This window comes from Microtus ochrogaster, chromosome 8 (assembly GCF_000317375.1).
Source record: "Microtus ochrogaster isolate Prairie Vole_2 chromosome 8, MicOch1.0, whole genome shotgun sequence".
Classification (NCBI taxonomy): domain Eukaryota; kingdom Metazoa; phylum Chordata; class Mammalia; order Rodentia; family Cricetidae; genus Microtus; species Microtus ochrogaster.
Window position 1 is genome coordinate 18,536,540 of NC_022015.1, and position 19,439 is coordinate 18,555,978.

Sequence of the window (19,439 nt, forward strand, 5' to 3'; positions counted from 1 at the left end):
GTGACAAGACAGCTGTGTGGCAGGACAGCTGTGTGACAAGACAGCTGTGTGGCAGGACAGCTGTGTAGCAGGTTATTGGGGACTAGGCTTGCAAAACACCTCTTGCCAGAGGTAGGGGCGTGGGGATGAGAAATGTAAGTAAAGAGTACAAAGATGTGAAAATAATAAAGCAGAAAGCATAGAATAGTACCAAGAGGGAGTTCCAGTGAATATTGAAATCACCCATGTTTAATTTTCCATATGCTTTTATACCCCAATACAAAAGGGGGAAGAAGGCAACAAAAGACTCCTTTAACATGATACAAAGGGCAGCTTGAACAGTTAATTGCTTTAACACGTTGAGACATCAAGTCATTAGCATTCTGTTGTTTAGGCAGTGAACATACCCTAGACCAAGTATTCTGACAGCAGCCACTCTCCAGGTTACCTCATATTATAAAAGAAGGAGCAGATGTACACTTGTATAACTTGACCATCTGTCAGGATGGAATAGACCTACTTGTATGAGCTATCTTAATGTCAAAAGAACCAAGTAACCACATCTTGAGTCGGGATGTATAGCTATACTTGTTGTCAACAATTTTGAGCCACTTTCAAACTCTCTGATCATCAGACAAGGTGAAAATAGGCTCACATTTTTGGGCCTCCACAGCAGGACAGCGTGTCAGGACAGCTGCATGTCAGGACAGCTGAGTGGCAGAACAGCTGCATGGCAGTTACTGACTCAGGCCTTAGTCCTTCCGGGTTGTTTTCTTTCCCACCCCTCATTCCCTGAATGTTCTATGCCCCAGCTCAGCCTATCCAAATCCAGGCCTGCCTGCTCACCACCCGTTTGGGTGAAAACAGCACCCTAACCCCTGGCATTCATATACCCAGAGTCTGAAATGTTTGGGTTAAGACTTCACCTTAGCTCCTGGCATCCATATATCCAAAAAGTCTGGAATGTTTGGGTGAAAGTTCCATCCCAAGCCCGCTCCTCTGGGAGTTGTCTCAGTCCAGGCTCCACCTCCAAAACAGTTCACCAAATGCTGACCCTCTCCAGAAATGCTCATGACCACTCCCACAGGGTAGTTAAACAGCAACCCAGAGAATAAACACGTGGTTTTCTGGTCTTTCTTCCCCGTTTTCTCTCCGAGGTGATGAAAGGCCACCCGGGAGTGCCGGTATTCATTAAACCTGGGCTTTCTCTAATTCCATTTGATTTGGTCTGATTTGGATTATTGTGTCATTGGAGAGATTTATTGGGCCACAAAAAATTTCACCACCCACATCATCTTGGCCTCTCTTCTAATGCTGCCTCCCCCATCCTGTCCTGGTCCAGTCCCTTTGTGCCTCTATGGTCACCTCAGCTGCAGTTCTAACCATTTCTGAAGCTTGTCTCCTTTTCCATTAGCTCCTTCCTCTCCTGTCTGCTATCCCACTGTCTCCCGCTCCCTTGAGAAAAGTAAGTGTTCACATGACAAAGATGCATAGCTTTGGTCACCCTCCCGAGTTCCTCCCTGATAGAGCCAGAGCCCTGGCAGCTCATGCACAGTAGCTTGAGCAAATGCAGGCCTCAGGACTGAGGCCCCACATCCTGGTAGGCACAGGAGTACACAGATGGTTAGCAGAGGGGCAGGAAGCCAAGTAGCAAGTCTGAGAGCAAAGCCCTCAACAACTGGCATCAAGAGGAGAGACAGAAGTCAGAAGGGCTAGGGCCTTCCTGGAGGAGGCTGTGCTGAGCCTGTCCTGAGACCCGACAGAACACTCTCTGGACACAACAGCCTGCTCTTCAGAGTCTCAGGCCTGGTAAAACCAAGTGAAAGCAGCAGTAGAGGAGGCAGACCCCTCGCTCCAGCCAAGTATCCCAGAGCCTCAGTTGCTTCCCCCTCTAGGACCTCCTTTGAGTGCAGAGAGAGAGGAGATTGGTTCACATTCTCTGTGCAGTGGGTCTGGTATATGGATACCTTCAGGCTGGCACAGATGAAGTCCACTGTGGCTGAGTGGTCACTCAAGGCACAGTTTGCTTTCCCAGATCCACCCTGATTGGACTCAACCAATACTGTGTCCAAATGCTTTGCTGGAGAGGCTGGCCTTGCTGGAGCTGGTAGTCACCTCTGGGGACAGTGACTTTAGAGCCCTGCACCCACAATTTCTGCCTCAGGGAAGTCACATGACTACTCCCCTTTGCTGAATAGTAGGTGTGTTCATTGGAAGGGGCGGGGCAGTTTCCATGCCAGGCTAGGGAGGAAAGTGGCCTTGGCAAGCTAATTCAGTTACCTTGGCTGCAATAATACTTATAATGTGTTAAACATGAATTATCATGTCAGTGTGTCTGGTTCTTAGGAGTTAGAGAGAAAGAGCATGAAGGGGAAATGAGAGCTGGGAAAGGGACCATATAGCAGCCATGGGGCTTCAGAGCGTCACTTGAGGCAGCATCAACACAAGTACCACCATAGCTCTCATTAAACAAAGGGAAGTGGGAGAGTATACTTGCACATAAGTGCACACTCAGAGATGGTTCTAGGTGATGCAGTCAGAAGGATGGGATTTCTGAACATACTGGATTCTGGGGTAAAGAAGGAAGAGCCTCAGGTAAAGCACTGGTAACTGGACATGGGGTAGAGGCTAGGTCTTACAACAGGAAAAGGTATCTTTCTTCTAGAGTTTTGCTGAGGGGTGCCTACCTGCAAGACTCTGCCCCAGGGCTCTGTGGTACAGGTATGGACCCCCATAAAGCTTCCTAGTAAACCCTTGAGGTCTGCTGATGTTTATATGGCCACCTACATAACAACAGCCTTGCCTACCTGCAGGTTCCCATCCCAGAATTCAACCAGTAGCATAAAAAATATCCAGGAAAAGATCTCTTTTGAACATATCTTTTTTCTTATTCTTCCATAAACAATGTGGAATAACAATTTCCATAGCATTTACATTGTATTAGGCTTTATAAGTCACTTAGAGATGGTTTGGAGGAAGCAGGAGGGTGTACGGAGGTTATATGCAAATTTGTGATATTTTATACACATGACTGTGACAGGAGACAATGCTGGTATCCACGGGGACCCTACAATAAATCTCCCACAGATGCTCAGTGGTGGCTGTAGGTAGAACAAAATCTGGAAGGATGTGTATGCATTTGCACACCCACTGCAAGGTGCCAGGACCATTACCTTTAGGAAGCAGGAGATGGTATGTGGGGGCTTAGGAAACTGGGGACCCAGAGTTCTGCCCACACAGGTAGTTCAGTCTGTGCTGGCCCTTAACCAGAACTGAACTCTAGCTAGACACAGGGAGAAAGGAAAGTTCTGATGCTTCTTGCAGGGTGTCTGGGACTGTGGGGCAGTACAGACTTTTGTTTCTGTTTCCTGTCCAGATATCCCACACCAAACCTGCCACGGGCACAGTAGTGTGTGCTGGAAATATCTGAGATGCAAGCTGCAGACCAGGCAGGGGCCTCACTCCCTATGGCCATGACTAGCTCATGATCACCATGCCCCCTCTTTCTTTACCTGGCTTATGTCCCTTACCTGCCTTCTTTTGCCACAGTTATAATTCTTGAGCAGTAGACATCAATAGTTAGGTGGGGCTCTCGACTGTCCATGTAAGACATGTTTCGGTGGCCAGACATCTCATTAGAAAAGCTAGGTTACTCATTCACCACTGTCTGGAAGGGTCCCCATCTACACCCTACCATCTCTTTAAATGAGTGTTTCTGTCTGCTGGATGTTTCCATGGTGGTAATTTCCAGAACAGCTCATTGAAGGCTGCCCATGCCATCCCCTCCACAAGCTGTGTTCTGATTAATTCACAGCACACGCTTGCTCTGTGCCTCCACTAAACAGAGCACACATCCATATAAACATGTAAAAGCGCACTTTGAACATCAACTCTTCTGACAGCCAGCAAATAGTAGCCTGCCATCTCACAATTGGATGATTGACGCTGAGTTCCTGCGGTGGGATACGGGTGTGATGGCTCTCTGCATTGCTCTGAAACCTGTCCACAGTGATCTGAGAATTTAGTTAGAGCATGCAGATTTAGTTTGCAGGGAGGCTAAGGCATGGAGAATGAGGGTAGGTTGATAGCTCTGGGTCCTCAGAGCCCATACTGCTAACCATAGATCAGAAGTCAAAGCTGGGCAGGAGTGGCCTGGGAAGAAAAGACACAGACCGCCCCCTTTCTTGCTCTTTGGTCTTAGGAGACTGTCTAGGCTAGTTGTGTGTCAGTTCCCTCATGATGGCTGTGATCCTACTATGTGCTGTATTCTTGGACAATTGTGGAGGACCCCTGCTGACTTAGAGAGTCACTTTGGTTAGGAGAGACAAACTAGCAGCCAAGCAGGCATGGAGGTACAGGCCTGTAATCCCAGTGCTTGTAATGCTAGATCTCGAGTCTGGGACCATGTCTAAAATAACAAGCCCCCTTAGTCAGCTATGGTGGAGCATATCTTTAATCCCTCACTGGGGAGGCAGAGGCAGACAGATTTCTATAAGCTTGATGCTGTCCTGGTCTCCATAGTGAGCAGATCAATAGTAGCCAAGGCTACATAGGGAGACCCTCTCTCCAAACAAACATAACAAACATCTGTCCCTAACCCTCCAGAAATGCTGATGAGAGAAACCATTTCTGAGATGGAAGAACTCCAGAGCATCAGGGTATAGAGGGGAATGGGTGGGGTGTTCTTCAGAGCCTGGTGTTGGGGAGTCTCTGGAGGCAAGAAGGATGTGGGCCATGGCATCAAGGAGCAGTATATGAGGCCAGCAAGCCAGGATCTGGGACTGTTAAGAGTAGCTGGGATTGACAGCATGGAGTTGCTGGATGGTTACACAGGAGGCTGCTGAGCTCTGACTGAAGTTGTTTTTAAGTGAGTCTGGCTGCTATGTAGGAAATGAAGTGTGTGTGCCGGGTGACAGTGCAGAGTAGGAGCAGAGAGACCAATTAGCTGATTCTGATGTCTCTGGAGAGATGGCAGTGGCCTGCACTGGGGCAGCAGTGTCTGTGAAAGATGAAGTCGGATTGGAGAGGAGAGAAAAAGGCACTCCTGACAGGTTGGATATGGTGGGGGCAGGGACAAGGTCATCAGAGGGGCTGCCTAGGGTTTGGGAAGCTGACTGAGTAGGGGAGAGATTTGGCTGAGGGAAAGTGATGTAGAGCTCTGTTGAGAACTGTAACTACAGCACCTAGGAGCCAGGGGCCAAAAGAATCCACATTCAAGGCTAACCTGGGCTACATAGTATGTGTTTTCCTTATTTGTTATTGGTTTTGTTTATAAAAAGTATTTGATGGATCTGAGGCACATAAAGGTTGAGATTCCCAAGAGGAGAGAAGCAGAAGGGGCATCCATGCCTTAAGGGCCAATGGAGAGGTCAGGACTGAAGAGTAGGGCATGGACATCCTCAAATCAGAGAGGCACTCAGAGCCTCGGGCCATGGTGAGCACAAGATACTCAGAAAGATAGCCTTGAACCTAGGGCAGCCAAGTCACTGAGGCCCAGCTGAGCTGGTGGGGATTGCAGGAGCAGAGACAAGCCAAGGAGGCTGGGCAGGGGAGTAGCCAGCTAGGAAGATGCCAAATAACATGGGCATATCATCACTGGAAGCCCAGCCAAGGAGATCATGAAGGAGGAGGAATAGCTGCCTATTCATGCTGCTGAGCCAGCCATGACAGGGGAGCAAGAGATCCCGTGACTTTGGCCATGAGCCAGTCCTGTAAATAACTCTCATAGCTGAGAGAAGGGCTCTGCTGTGATCACCCAGACAGCAGGGATAAGCCATTGCTCTGGCTGTGGGCGCCTTGGCACAGCAGATTCTGTATTGAGTTGGGATAGGAACCTGATGGGGGAGTGGCAGTAACTGATTCACTGTAGGGGTGACAGCAACTTGTGGGGCACCTCTGTAGACTAGAATACGCAGCAATCGAAAGGAAGAAAACCATAGCCTCTCTCCATCCCAATGCATCTCAGAGTAATTACGCTAAATGAAAGAAGCCAGATAGAAAGGGGTGCCATTGAAAAAGCTACATGTCAAAATTCTAGAAAATGTGAGTGTCAGTTTATAAAAGGGGCCTGTTGAGATGGCTCATGGATATAAACACTTGCTGTCAAGACTGATGACCTGATACACATAGTGGAAGGAGAGAACTGTCTCCCCCAAGTTGTTCTCTAACAACAGGTCTACACACACACACACGCACACACACATACACACACACACACACACACACACACACGTAAAAATCTGTAGTGATGGTGAGCAGGTGGGTGGTTGTCTGGGGAAATGGAGAGGGATTTCAAAGTGTAAAAAGAAACTTGGGGTGATGGGCGTCTAAGCCTAAGTGTGGAGATTGTTCCAGGGAGATGTACGTGTTAAGACTCACCGAGCAGCTGAAAAGAGGTGTTTACTGTTTGATGTATGCATTATATTCCACAGTAAAGCCTGGGCAGAGCTGTACCATGGAGAGGGGGAAGTAACCAGTAGCTGGAGGAGGGTAGTGTTATTTTAAGCATGAATAGATAAGCATAAGATGCAGGCATGTGTTTAGGTTATGAGGGGACAGGGACTTTTCTTTGAAGGTCACTATATGTCATGCTGGCCTTCATTCTCCACATCCTTGTGCAATTGAAACATCTAGAAAATTTGGTAGTAGGGCAAAGATTCCCTAGAAACTGCCATTATCAAAGCTGTGGCTGTGGTACACCTGCCCCACATCCCCTGGGTCTCTCCCTGACTGCAACTGCCGCTGAAGTGGGTGGGTCCCTGGAGTGCTGGCCCTGCTGCACCTGAGTTGCTTTGCTGGGCTATGTGCTGTGGAAACATGCCCAGCTTGTGATGTCTGAGGGCACTGTTACCCAGGGCCACCTTTAGCAAGCAGTGCACAAATGGATTAGATTCTATCTTTGGGGGACACTTCCAAGGTTTGTGCCTTGGATTCATTGTAGAGTCCCAACAGGATGGACCCTCAACTGCCCCTGCAATGAAGAGCTCAGATACTCTCGGGTCTTCTTCCTGCCCCGTCTTATTTCCCTACTTCCTGCCTCAAATCCTTGTCTCAGGCTCTGCTTTCAAGATCCTCGAGGAGCCCCAGGAGGCGGCAGTGACTTGAGCAGCAGGTCCCCTTGCTGCAGGAGCCACACCTCATTTCCGTCTGCTTCACATATTCATATTGACTTTTTTGTGTGAGTGTGTGTGGGTTTTTTCATTTTGTGTTCTGTTTTTGCTTTTTTTGTTTGTTTTTGCGACAGAGTCTCACTTTGTAGTGCATGCTAGCCTCAAACTCACTATGCCCTGGGCCTCGAGAGTGCTTGGATAGCAGGCATATACCACTGCACCCAGCTGGAGTCAGTCCTTGAAGAATGCTGCTACAGGCTGTGAAAGCCGTGAAGGGTGTCACAAGGGAGTGATGGGGCATCTCTGCTCCTGGAGGAGATGAACTCCTGTGGCAATGTGAATCAGGTTGAAGCAGCGAGAGACAGGGAAGCAGCGAGACCAATTAGTGGGCCATTACCAGTGTCCTGACAGGAGGCGATGAAAGCCGAGACAGCACCGAGGCTGCCGCCTTGAGAAAGTTCTTTGATTCCTAGAGAGAGAAAAGGGGAGTCCATTTCACAGCTGCTGGCTCAGCTCTAGCGTGCTCACTTTTCTGGACTTTACCTTTCTGTTTGGGGGCATCTTCACTTCCACAGTTTGACACACGCTTTCCTTTGTTCCATTTTTTGCATTCAGGATCTCGATATTGGTGCCAAGAATGTGAAACTCTATGTCAACAAAAGCCTCATCTTTGATGGTGTGCTAGACAAAGGAGGAGGCAAGGCCCCTTTTGATTGTACCATCCCTGTTGACCTCCAGAGTGAGAAGATTGAGAGCCCAGAGAAGGCCCTGCGTGCTGACTGGGAAGGAAGCAAAAATGCCCTTATGGCCAGCATGAATGGGGACGAGCAGCTCGGGCACAGCTGCTCACAGCCAGCTGAAGCTTTGGTGGAGATGACAGTTTCCTCACAAGGAGATTTCCTTGGTGAAAGGGTGAATTCTACTCATTGCCCGAAGGACAGTTTGTCCAAGTCACAGGAAGATGTAAGATTGTTGGCAGCCTCTGCCTCAATGGGTGATGGGCCCAGTATCCCTTCTTCTTCCTCTCCTGGGAAATGTCCTCCTCTGGAAGAGGAGCCCTCTTTGATCCAACAGCTGGAAAACCTCAAAGGCAAAAGAATCCCTGAACCCTCTGGGAAAACCCCACACTGGTTACAGCCTTCTCTGGCAGGGATGGGCAAGAAACAGGCAGGCAGGAAGCCCAAACCCCTGTGGCTCAGTCCTGAAAAGGATCTGGAACAGAAGAACAGGCTTCTGTTGGATGATGTCATTGGTGATGCTTCTGGAGAGCTGGAGGCCAGGGGAAAAGGCCCTCGCCGTGAGCAAGGGAGGACTAGCAGCTGGAATGTCATCACTGAAGAGAGACCCCAGAGGGCATCATCTAAAGCCTGTGGTGACGACTTAGACATCTTTAGCCAGCCTCCTAACAGGGATCGCCCTGCTAGTGGGAGGAGGGCCCTGAAGAAGGATGCCAGTGATAGCCATGGTGATGACCAGCCAGCCAGCAAAGGTAAGCTTCGAGGAACCTCAGTTGACATGGAGCCATTTGTCTCCCTGGACGCTGGTTTCCTTATCTATAAAACAAGGGGGCTTTTCTCAAGTAGGAGTCACAAATCTACTGTCCCAGCTGGAGGAATGGGACAAATGAGGGATAACTGGGCACTCTGCATGTTAAACTCCTAGTTGTGATTGTCACTGGTGCCAGAACCTGTCCCTCGGCCCATTTTTCTTGCCGTACATGGTTTTTTCAAATGGACTTCGTTCTTCATCTTTGATAAAGACATTAGTCCCTAGTAACTTCCCTGACTCTGTTAGAAGACAACCCCAGGATGATGCTGAACACAGCTGGCACTAGCCCGAGTATAGAAAGAATCTCCAGATGGTGTAGGGTGGTGGCTAAGAGGGTCCAAGGCCATTGGAAGGAGGCAGCCATCACTCCACAGTCTTGTTGCTGGCCTTCGGGAGTGCATGACTAGTGTGCCAGTCTCTTTTTCTTTTGTTGGTACAAACTGGAATATGGAGAAGTCTTGTTTTACAGTGTTAGCAACTGATAGGGATTATTTTGAAACCACTGTGTGTGTGTGTGTGTGTGTGTGTGTGTGTGTGTGTGTGTGTGTGTGTCAAAAAGAAATTATCAGGTTTCATGGCTCAAACCTGTAATCCCAGCTACTCCAGAGGATAAGGCAGGAGAGTTACAAGTTCAAGACCTGCCTAGGCTATAGAGTGAGTTCAAGGCCAGCCTGGTCAACTCAGTAATACCTTGTCTCAAAACAAAGAGGTAGCCAGGCAGTAGCGGTGCACACCTTTAATCCCAGTACTTGAGAGGCAGAGGCAGATGGATCTCTGTGAGTTTGAGGTCAGCCTGGTCTACAGAGCTAGTTCCAGGGCAGCTATGACTGTACATAGAGGAAGCCCTGTCTCAAAAAACCAAAATCCAAACCAAAAACAACCCAAAAAATACAACAACAACAACAAAACTCCAAAGAGGTAGAAGGACTCAAAATGTAGCTCAGTGATGCAAGGCCCTGAACTCAACCCAGTATTGAAAACAAAACAGAAAGTTCATCTGTTGGCAGAGTTAGGTTGAGACCATCATAGTCTTTGCAGTGGGTTATCTGTAAGGACATCCTGAATGTATAAGTGGGCTTATGGTGTTGTCCACATGTCCATCCTGAGTAAGGAGGAGATTCTGTGTCCATCTGTATAAGAGGGCACCAGAGTGATTCAGACTTGCCCCTGTGTTATGGAGTGCCTTATAGTGAAGCCGTTTGAATAAATCTGGCTGTTTGCTGGCTCTCTGCTCTCCATCTGTAAAGTAGGATGTGACACACCTTTGTTCAAGATGTGAGGGACAAATAAGACAGGGCCTTTAGTGATGCAACAAAGCTGGCACCTGGGGAGTGTTGGACAAGTCCTGAGTGAGACATCAGCTTGTGTCGCCTACTACCCAGTCTTGACTCCTCTCACTCTCTTCCCACACACAAAGTGTCCCTTTCCTCACTGTAACGGATACGAACTGTGCCACAGAGATTCTAGATGTCACTTGAGATTTGTGGGCTGTGTTTGGCAGGTCCCTGGCAGAGAGGCATGCACCAGCAGATGGTCGCTGCTCCTGCTCCCCCTTCCCTAGCCTGCGTCACCGTACTCTGATTCTGCCTCTTGTTGCTGTGGCCACAGGAACCCCTGCGCTCCCTTAGTGAATCATCTCTATTCGCTGTATCAGCGAGTGTCTGCTTGGTCCCTCACGTGGCACATGAGATGCAGAGCACATCCCTCAGGCTAACCCACCTAACCACCGCTGCCCTCTGCGTCTTTGCTGCTGCCCACTTCTCTCTAGACTCTGAGAATGAGCGAAGAGATCAGGAAAACCTCAGAGGGATGTGGTGGAACAAGGCCTGGAACCACTACACTCAGGGCACTAAGGAAGGAGTATTACCAGCTCTAGATTGGCCTCTGCTACACAGAAGGACCCTGCCTCAAGAAACACATTAAAATGGTCAGGAGTGTATGGGGGCTAGTAGGAAACATTACTACTAATGGATCCTCAGACCCACCTAATCCCAGCTCTGGGGAGGTAGAGGCCATAGGATCCTTTGTTAGCCAGCCAGTCTAGCCAAATAAATATGCAGGCTAGTGAGAGACCTTGTCTCAACGGAGGTGGACATTCCCTGAAGATGGTCACCAAGGGTTGTCCTCCAGCCGCTGCAAGCATGCAAATCTTTGTATACACGCACCCACATGCACCCACAATTATACACACACTAAAGGACACAATATAGACAGAAAGCAAAGCCTTCTGAGTGTGAAAGCCTGGCTCAAGTGACATGCTATGGGGCAGGACAGCGGTGACAAGAAGCTGCAGGGACTGGATCCATGCATGCTTACTCTTTGCCGAGGTCTGGTCTAACCTTAATGATTCTGAACCCTCTTGACAGCCCCATCTTACTTAAAACTCGCTTAAAAAGTTTAAGTAACTTTCCTGGGTTTTCCTTTCTCACAGCCAGTAGCATATGACCGTAGTGGATCAGCCATACCGTCCTTGCTTGGAACCAGTACTCCTGGGGCTGATTAGCATGGCTGCCAGCGCTCACTGAATGGTCAGCCAGGCTCTAAACAGACGAGGAGCTGCAGGGAGTTCTTGGTGACAGGCAACAGTCCAACTGTCCAGGTTCAGAGGCCTCAGTCTCACTTTAGCTTCTTGCCAGGCATTTCCCTGCTTGGCTCAGCAACACATTAAGAATCGGGCCCTTGAGATTTTATACTTGTTAGCTGGTTTTGCTAATGAGGAAAGTTGTTTAGAAATTGTGTTATTACTCATCACCCAGTGCCAAAGCCTGTATGCCTGGGCCTCCAAGAAGCATAATGGCTGAATCCACCAAGATGCTAGTGGAGTGAGTAAGCTCACAGAGGCTTGAGAGCTCCACCCTCACTATGGTGAGTTCACCACTGTCCTCAGCGTGGCTCAGTAGGGAATCAGATTTTACTATTATGCCATCTACATTCTGGAAGTGAGTTTCCTTAGTCACAGGTAGATGAGGTCCCATCAGCCTTCACTGTGAGCAGTGAAGAGGAGTAGGCGGAGAAGTCGGGGTACTCTGATGCTAAAGGCTACTGGCATCTTCTCCCTGACCCCTTGGTTCTCCTCGCAAGTCCACCAAGCCTCATTTTCTTCACTAGTTTGCTCACAGGCAGCCAAAGGCCTCTCCGGCCTGAGTGACTGAGTGCTGGCTGTGGGCCCTGCAGCCAGTTCCAGAGTCTCTGGGGGCCTGATTGGTGGGTTTAGGTCAGGTGTCCAGCCCTTGTCCAATCAGCAACAGCTGAAGCAGGTTCACTGAAAGAAAGGTAGTGCTTGTATTTGCCCTTATCCATTCTTGTTTCTCGTGTTAGTAACCACTGATGCAGATGTGAGGGCAGCTTCTAAACACTGAGCTGTGTAGCTGATGCAACACAGGAGGAGGCTTTGGCGCCTCGGATCCTGTTATGTCATCATCAGGGTCCTTCCAGATTGCAGATGGACACTACTGCTTTCTGCTGCCCATTTGGGTTTAGGATTGGGGCTGGAACATGGCTTAACGAGACAGTGTTTGTCTAATGTGTGCAAGGCCCTGGGTTTCATCGGATACCACAAAAAAGGAAAAAGAAACTTCTCATCTAGCAGATTTAGGATAGGATTGTCAGCAGCGACAGACCAAGCCTTAGCTTGGTCCCAAGCAGTAGACAGAGTATGTTCCCAGCAAACAGAGACACAGGGAGACACACGGATGTCCAGCTGCCTTCACACTCAAGAGGGCCAGGAGAAAGTCTACACCTCTCCTTTTAGAACCAAGTATGTGACTCAGAGAAGAGTCTGGAAGGCAGACTCAGAAGAAATGCCAAGTCCCTGCTCCCTGACAGGCACGCCGGCCAAGTTCCTGATGTGTGGTGCTTAGTGTCTCCTGGCATGCTTGCAGGCCAACCCTGCCATTGCTTTCAGTCAGAGGAATTCAGATCACAGGGACCCGTGTGATGACAGCCCGTGCTAGAGCTCCTTCTGCCACTTGTCACACCAGCCCCCAAGAGGAGATAATGTGGGGACTTCTGGGCTCTTTATTGGAGGCAGATAGGAAGAAGGGGACTGGGAATGAGTGGGAGAACCCACAGGTGACAACCTCCAGGCTGATCCGGGGGACTGGAAGCAAGAAGCTGATGTCGACAGGCCTTCCTGCCCCAGCAAATACTTCCTAGGTATTTCTTGCACCTCGTGCTATCTGTGTGTGGCAGTGGGGTATGGCAGGGAACAAGGATGAAGTGGCAGGGGCCATTAGAAGGAAGTGATCAACTGGAGGAAGAGCTCTCCCAGCAGAGGCCATAGAAGGCCCCACTGAAGAAGACTCCTGATATGTCCTTGGACAGACATCTGGTGGGACAGAGCAGAGCAGAGTGGTATTGAGGGAGATGGAGGTTGTAGAACTGAGAAGCCATATCAGAGCCTTGTGGACAGTAGCAAGATTGTTTTTATTCTTGGTATAAGAAATAATTTGGCAATGAGAATGGCATGTGACAAACTCTGCTGTAGGCTCTTGGCTTAGAGTGTTCAAGTGATTGGACCATATACAGACAGCATGTGGAAGTGTTTGCTGGGACAGAGAAGCCTGTTGACACCAGCTTATTGCCTTTAGTCCCCTCAGATCAGCCTGGAGGCTATCACCTGTGGGTTCTCCTGTGCCTGTCCTGTCCACTTTTTCCTATCTGCCACCAGCAAGGAGCCCAGTGGTCTTGTTGCTAGAATTGAGGGTCCCTTGCAGAAATGAATCTAAGGTTGGGCAGTGCCCATGTGAGAGCTGGGAGACCCATGGGAGCTGGGTTAGAACAAGGCTAGATGGAACCAAGCATCAAGTGAGTCTCAGGTACTCCTAGACTTTGCAAAAAGAGGGTGGCACTACCGTGATAAGAAGCTGTGGATAGGCTGGGTATGGTGGGTATAGCTGTGCTCCTGAAATCCTGGAGACTGGAGCAGGAAGATCACAAGTTTGAGGCCAACCTGAGCTATGTAGTGAGACCCTTCCCCATCTCAGAAAAAAGAGAGAATGGGAGAAAGGAAGGAAGGAAAGGAAGGGAAGGAAGGAAGACAGAAAAGAGAGAGAGAGAGAACAGGAGAAAGGAAGGAAAGGAAAGGGAGGGAAGGAAGGAAGAAGAGAAAGAAAAAGAGAGGAAGGAAGGAAGGAAGGAAGGAAGGAAGGAAGGAAGGAAGGAAGATGAGAGAGTGGGAGAAAGGAAGGAAGGAAAGGAAAGGGAGGGAAGGATGGAAGGATGGAGGAAGATAAAGAAAGGAAGAGAAAGAAAGAAAGAAAGAAAGAAAGAAAGAAAGAAAGAAAGAAAGAAAGGAAGAGCGAGCTGTCTAGCTAGTTCTCTGGGTCAGAAGATATAAAGTTGAATTGGTATGTCTCCTAAACCACTGGGACAGGGACTACCAAATGCAGGAGCTTTGTCATGCTTGAAGTGAAGACCACAAAAGACTGAGAAGTCATTGTCTCTTGTAGAAAGTCACATCAATGCAAGTTCTGAGAACCATAGGTGTCAGGCATCCACAGTGCAAAAAGCCACCAGGGGTCTACTCTTAGGAATGGGTGGGGGTAGGAGCTCAGATAAGGCCATCAGGGTATCTCTGTATCTTTTGGCTCCTGCTCTGAAGTTGATGTCATTTTCAGGCAGGTTCCTCACAGTCAAATTGGGCCCTCACAATTCCACCCTGTATCCCATCAGTCTGGCTCAGGCAGGGGAATGGTAGCCCCCTTAGCTTCAGTGTGGAGAGCCGACAAGTGGGAGGGTCTCCAGAAAGCTGAGGCTTGTTCCCAAAGAAGGGAGGCTGCATTTGGAGTGGGGTTGAGAGGCTGCTATTACAACAGGAAGTAGCATGTCTGCACAGAAAAGGCAGGACAGGGCATGATCGGAGGAAGCCACAGGATCTGGCAGGTTCTCTTTTCTATGCAGCAGAGATTTATGCGTGTCTTCGGGCAGAGTGAGCCGCAGGAAGCAGTGTTGGAAGATTCTAGAGAGGAGATAATTGATGGTCCCAAGCCCTCTAGAAAGCAGGCACTGCCCAGTATAAAAGCAACATTGAAAGGTGGTGCTGCATGCCCCTGTCTGCTCAGAATGGTGGGTGATAATCATTGGCTATGTTTGGGGGCCAGGATGGACCACTGAGGTCTTTACACTGGGCTCCTAGATTCCAAGAAGGGTGTCAGAGCCTCCCTCAGAGGACTGGGTTGTGTCCGCATGCTCAGGACTCGGGCTTTGTTCCGTGTGTGGGAGCAGGCAGATTCCTTACCCTTTAATACACTCGGTGAAGGTGAGTGCCTTGAATTGCGGTCCTCCGGTCTCCACAGACAAGTGCTGGGATTGCAGATTTAACATCCCCGTTCTTGAACATCCTTCCTGCTGTTGAATAATGCCTGGTAGTGCTGTCAGAGTCACGTGACTAGGCCAGCCTTCAGTGCAGTGCAGCCCACACTGTGACCAGCTCAGACCCTGGGGCAATGATGTTTCCTTGGCTATGTGAGTTTCGAAGTGAGATGACTTCTGGTAGCGTTCCCAACACTGAAGTAGCCTTCCTGGGTCAGCTTCCTGTTGTCGTACCTGAGACAGACAACTTCAAAAAGAATGGCTTTATCAAGGCTCACAGTTTCAAAGCCTCCAGGCCTGAAGTATTAGGCCGTGTTGCTTTGGGCCTGCAGTGAGGCAGCATGCGTTGGTGGCAGCATGTGGTGACGGAAGCTGCTGACCTCTGGTAACTGGAAAGCAAAGAAAGGAAGAACAGAGACCACCATCCAGAGTCCCCTTCAGGTACATGGCCCTGCCTCCTAACGGCTCCACCCCCTCAGTGTGGAGGACAAGTCTGCAACATACCAGCCTTTAAGATCAGAACATTCAAGATTCTAACTCAGCCCTTCTCCTGATTGGTATAATAACTGTACTCCTAGAAAGTTCAAAGCCTATTAAAAATAGCTGTCTTTTCTGAAATGAGAGTCTAGATTCCAAGGCCAACACTGAAGGTCACGTGGGACTGGAAGCCATGCTCCTCCCTCACCACTCCTGAAGCCTTGGCCCACAGCTCTCACAAGGGCCTCTCCAGCCGTGGGACAGCCAGGGCAGCTGAGAGCCATTGCACAAGGAAGTTTTCAGGGTGTGACACTAACGGGGTGCTACCCACTCCTGTGTTCTCTCTTTCAGAGGACACTCAGGCCACCGGGACACTGTCTTGGTTGCAGTTGTGCGGTGAGAAAGAGCATGCGCTCCACGCATCCTGGGACTCCCTCACTGCCTTCGACCGTGCCCATCGGGGCCGCATCTCTGCCCTGGAGCCACAGGGGGACATCCTAGATGAGTTCCTGAAGCAGCAGAGGAGCCGGTGTGAGGAGCCCCCAGGCCCTTGCAGGAAGGAGGAGCCGGAACCCTCTGTAGAGACAGATGATGACAGTGAATTTAAAATCCCAGTCCTCCCTTATGGGCAGCACTTGGTCATTGACATCAAGTCCACCTGGGGAGACAGACACTACGTTGGCCTCAATGGCATAGAGATATTCAGCTCCACGGGGGAGCCAGTACAGATTTCCAGCATTACAGCAGACCCCCCTGACATCAATATTTTACCAGCTTACGGGAAAGACCCACGTGTAGTCTCCAACCTCATAGATGGAGTGAACAGGACCCAGGATGACATGCACGTCTGGCTGGCCCCCTTCACACCAGGCATGACCCACTCCATCTCCATTGAGTTCACGCACCCTTGCCAAGTTGCCCTGATTAGGATTTGGAATTACAATAAGTCCCGAATACACTCCTTCCGTGGTGTGAAGGACATCACTATGCTGTTGGATACTCAGTGCATCTTTGACGGAGAAATTGCCAAAGCCTCAGGAACCCTGATGGGAGGTACAGTATATCTGTGGGGATGTTCCAGAAGTCCTTGTTTGCTGCTCACTGAGGCATGAAGGGGAAACTCATGAGCTAGCACAGTATAGATAAAGTCCTCTTGATAGACATGATGACCTCTTACCTCCTCCAGTGTGGGTGGGCCAGAGCTGGCCTCCTAATACCAAGTGTCTGTCTAGGGACCAGGATCCTGAATCTGAGGAGGGGCTTTTCTGCAAGTCAGATCATGAACTGTAGCATCTTTCTTGCCTTAAGGCAAAGGGGTGGGGTATTTAGGAAAGCCATGGGCTTCGGAGCTCCCATGGAACCCAGTTCCCCAGGTTGGGAGCATAATTCCTATACCTTGTAGGGGAAGTGCTTCATAAAAGGGCCTGCAGGAAGCCAGGCTAAGCAGTGTATACCTACAATCCCAGCACTAGGGTTATGCACAGATGACAGAATCACCCTGAAACTACCCACCTTCCCCATACACGCTGTTTGAAATCTCACTTCCCATAGGCTCCAGCCCATGTGGATTATAGAAAGAGTTCAAGGGCACTCTGGGTTTCTTAGCAAGACTGTCTCAAGATTTAAAGCAAGGGGACTCTGTGACTATAAGTTATTGTACATCTCTTGCGTAGCATGTACAAGTCCCTGGGGTCCATGCCCAGCATTGCAGAAACAGGCTCTGGGATCTGGGTTGGACATCTAGTGCCTCTCACACTCCAGGGACTTATTCGGTGACAGATGACAAAGATTCTCATTCCATGAGGTCCCAACAGTAGATCATTGTGGCGCTCAGCTTGGTGAAATGCAGGGACTGAGCTGTTGGCTCACACTAGGAACTGTCAGCTGCTTGTGATCACGTAGTGTGTGGGACACCAGAACATGTTCTGGAGAGCAGATCACTGGGGCCTAGGCCAGCTCAACTTTATCTCTTCTTGGTGATGTGCCCAGCCCCTGAGCACTTTGGAGACACCATCCTTTTCACCACGGATGAGGACATCCTGGAGGCCATATTCTGCTTGGATGAGACATTTGACATGGATGCTGAGAGCCTGTGTGGCTTCCAGCCAGAAGAGGCACTGAAAAGGCCCAGCACTGCCGACAGCGATGGTCAAGACGAGCGGCCTTTCACACAGGCTGGCTTGGGTGCCCAGGACCAGGTAGGGCTGGAGTGGGGCTGGGGGGTACCCCTAAATGGATCCCTTTTGTTGTTTGGGACAAGGTCTCACCTTGCAGCACAGTCTGGCCTTGAACTTACTGTCTTCCTGCCTCAGCTTCCCAAGTGCTAGGACAGCTCCTGAATGGATTGCTGCTCCTAACTCAGAGCAGGGAGGGAAGTAATGCAGGTGTCCTTTACCCTGCTGGGGCCGCTGCCTTGACAGGCCCCATTTTTCTGTTTCATTTTCTATTCAGCATTTCATATTTCACTCTCTAATTATTTATTATTTTTTAAACCAAAGTGAAGTACGGATTCAAATTTTCATCAAAGCCAGGAATTACAGGCTGGATGTTGTGCTCAGTGTCGTGTGTGTGTGTGTGTATTTGTGTGTGTGTGTGTGTACGTGCGCGTGCATGCATGTATAATATATAGAGGTTGGCAGCCCTGCAGGCAGATGGGTGTGCTTGGGGTAGCTTCTGATCGCTCACCATTGTGAGTAGAACAAACACCTACAGGAGGCAGCCTTGCAGTTAAAACAATGGCCAGAACTGAGCCTGTTAGTACAGGCCTGGAAACCGGCCATCCGCAGGCTCAAGGCAAGTCAGTTATAAAATGGATTCCAGACTGGCCTGGCTAGGTTAGAGAACCTCTGTCTCAAAAAGCACAAAGAAGGTCCAGATGTAGTTTGTTAAAGAAGTACTGTCTGGCATGCTAGGCCTAGGTTCTATCCCTAGAGCCACTTATAAACATAAAGCAATAAGCATAACCGTGGCTGCCCGAGCACATGATCAAGCTCACTAGTGATAGAGGCTTTGCAAGCCTAACCCCATGATGGCCCCCAAGTAGGGACTGTTGTATGCCTGCTGAGGGCATGGACTGAGTATCTTAACTGAGGGTACACCGTGAAGGAGTCAAAGTCAGAACCTGAGTGCACAATGCCAGAGAAAATGGGCAACAGTGAGCCCTTGTCAGGGTCCACTGATGAAAATGGAGAAGCCCCAGGGTCTCAGGGGAGGGTCTTCTTGTAATGAAGAGAAAGAGGAGTGAGAAGAAGGTGGGACGCCAGAAGGCCCGGCAGCCAGGTGAGCACAGGAGCGTGTGAGGGAAGCAGTGCGGCTGCAGCAGGAGGGCCAGGCAGGCCTGCGGTAGGAGGGCCGTGAGCAGGAGCCTGAGAAGGGACCGCAGCTCTGCCCAGACAGCTCATCACCCACTGCTGCTTGTGCTCCAAGAGAAGCCAGAAATCTGGGTTTTGTCTCAATTTAAACATGGCAATTAATTAAAATGTTCCAACCCTTCCCCGGGCCACAAAGCATGGCACAGTCTGTTCTCAACCCATGGGCTCCATGGAGTTGACCTGAAGCCCTTTTTCTGCCCAGTGTTTTCCAAATGTCAAGGAGCAGGAAACCTGTTGATAGACCTGACCTGTTCTAGGAAGGACAAACTTCTCGCTTCCTTTGCCCTACACCATTCCTGTCTGAAGCACTGAAGGCTTCTTTGCCCAGGAGAATTAATGTTAAATAAAAAGCAATCAATCTTACATGGAAACCTCAAGCAGGGTGTAGCAGCCCACTGTGGCCTATCAGGAGACACGACTGTCCATCCCGGTTGCCCCTGGGGATCAACTAGGAACTCTAACAATACAGGAGTTTCAGCTCACCCCTGAGATGCCAATTCTGAACTGCCAAAGTGAGGGACCACTTGCTATGGTCTGAGGCCATCTTTTTTCCTTTTTTTTTTTTTTTTTTTTTTTTTTTTTTTTCTTTCTTTCTTTCTTTCTTTCTTTCTTTCTGGGAGACGTGGAAACTCGTCCGTTTTAG

General features: G+C 49.5%; 1 protein-coding gene across 2 annotated transcripts in view; it reads left to right on the top strand.

Annotated features, from left to right (window-relative positions):
• The window catches only part of Kiaa0556 (KIAA0556 ortholog), a 169,332-nt gene that overhangs the window by 129,210 nt on the left and 20,683 nt on the right, over positions 1-19,439 (top strand). For both annotated transcript variants that reach the window (XM_026781483.1, XM_005351193.3), the window contains 3 exons: positions 7,704-8,577; positions 15,777-16,478; positions 17,415-17,623. In XM_026781483.1, the coding sequence (XP_026637284.1) occupies positions 7,704-8,577; positions 15,777-16,478; positions 17,415-17,623 (1,785 nt within the window). The remainder of the gene's footprint in view (positions 1-7,703; positions 8,578-15,776; positions 16,479-17,414; positions 17,624-19,439) is intronic.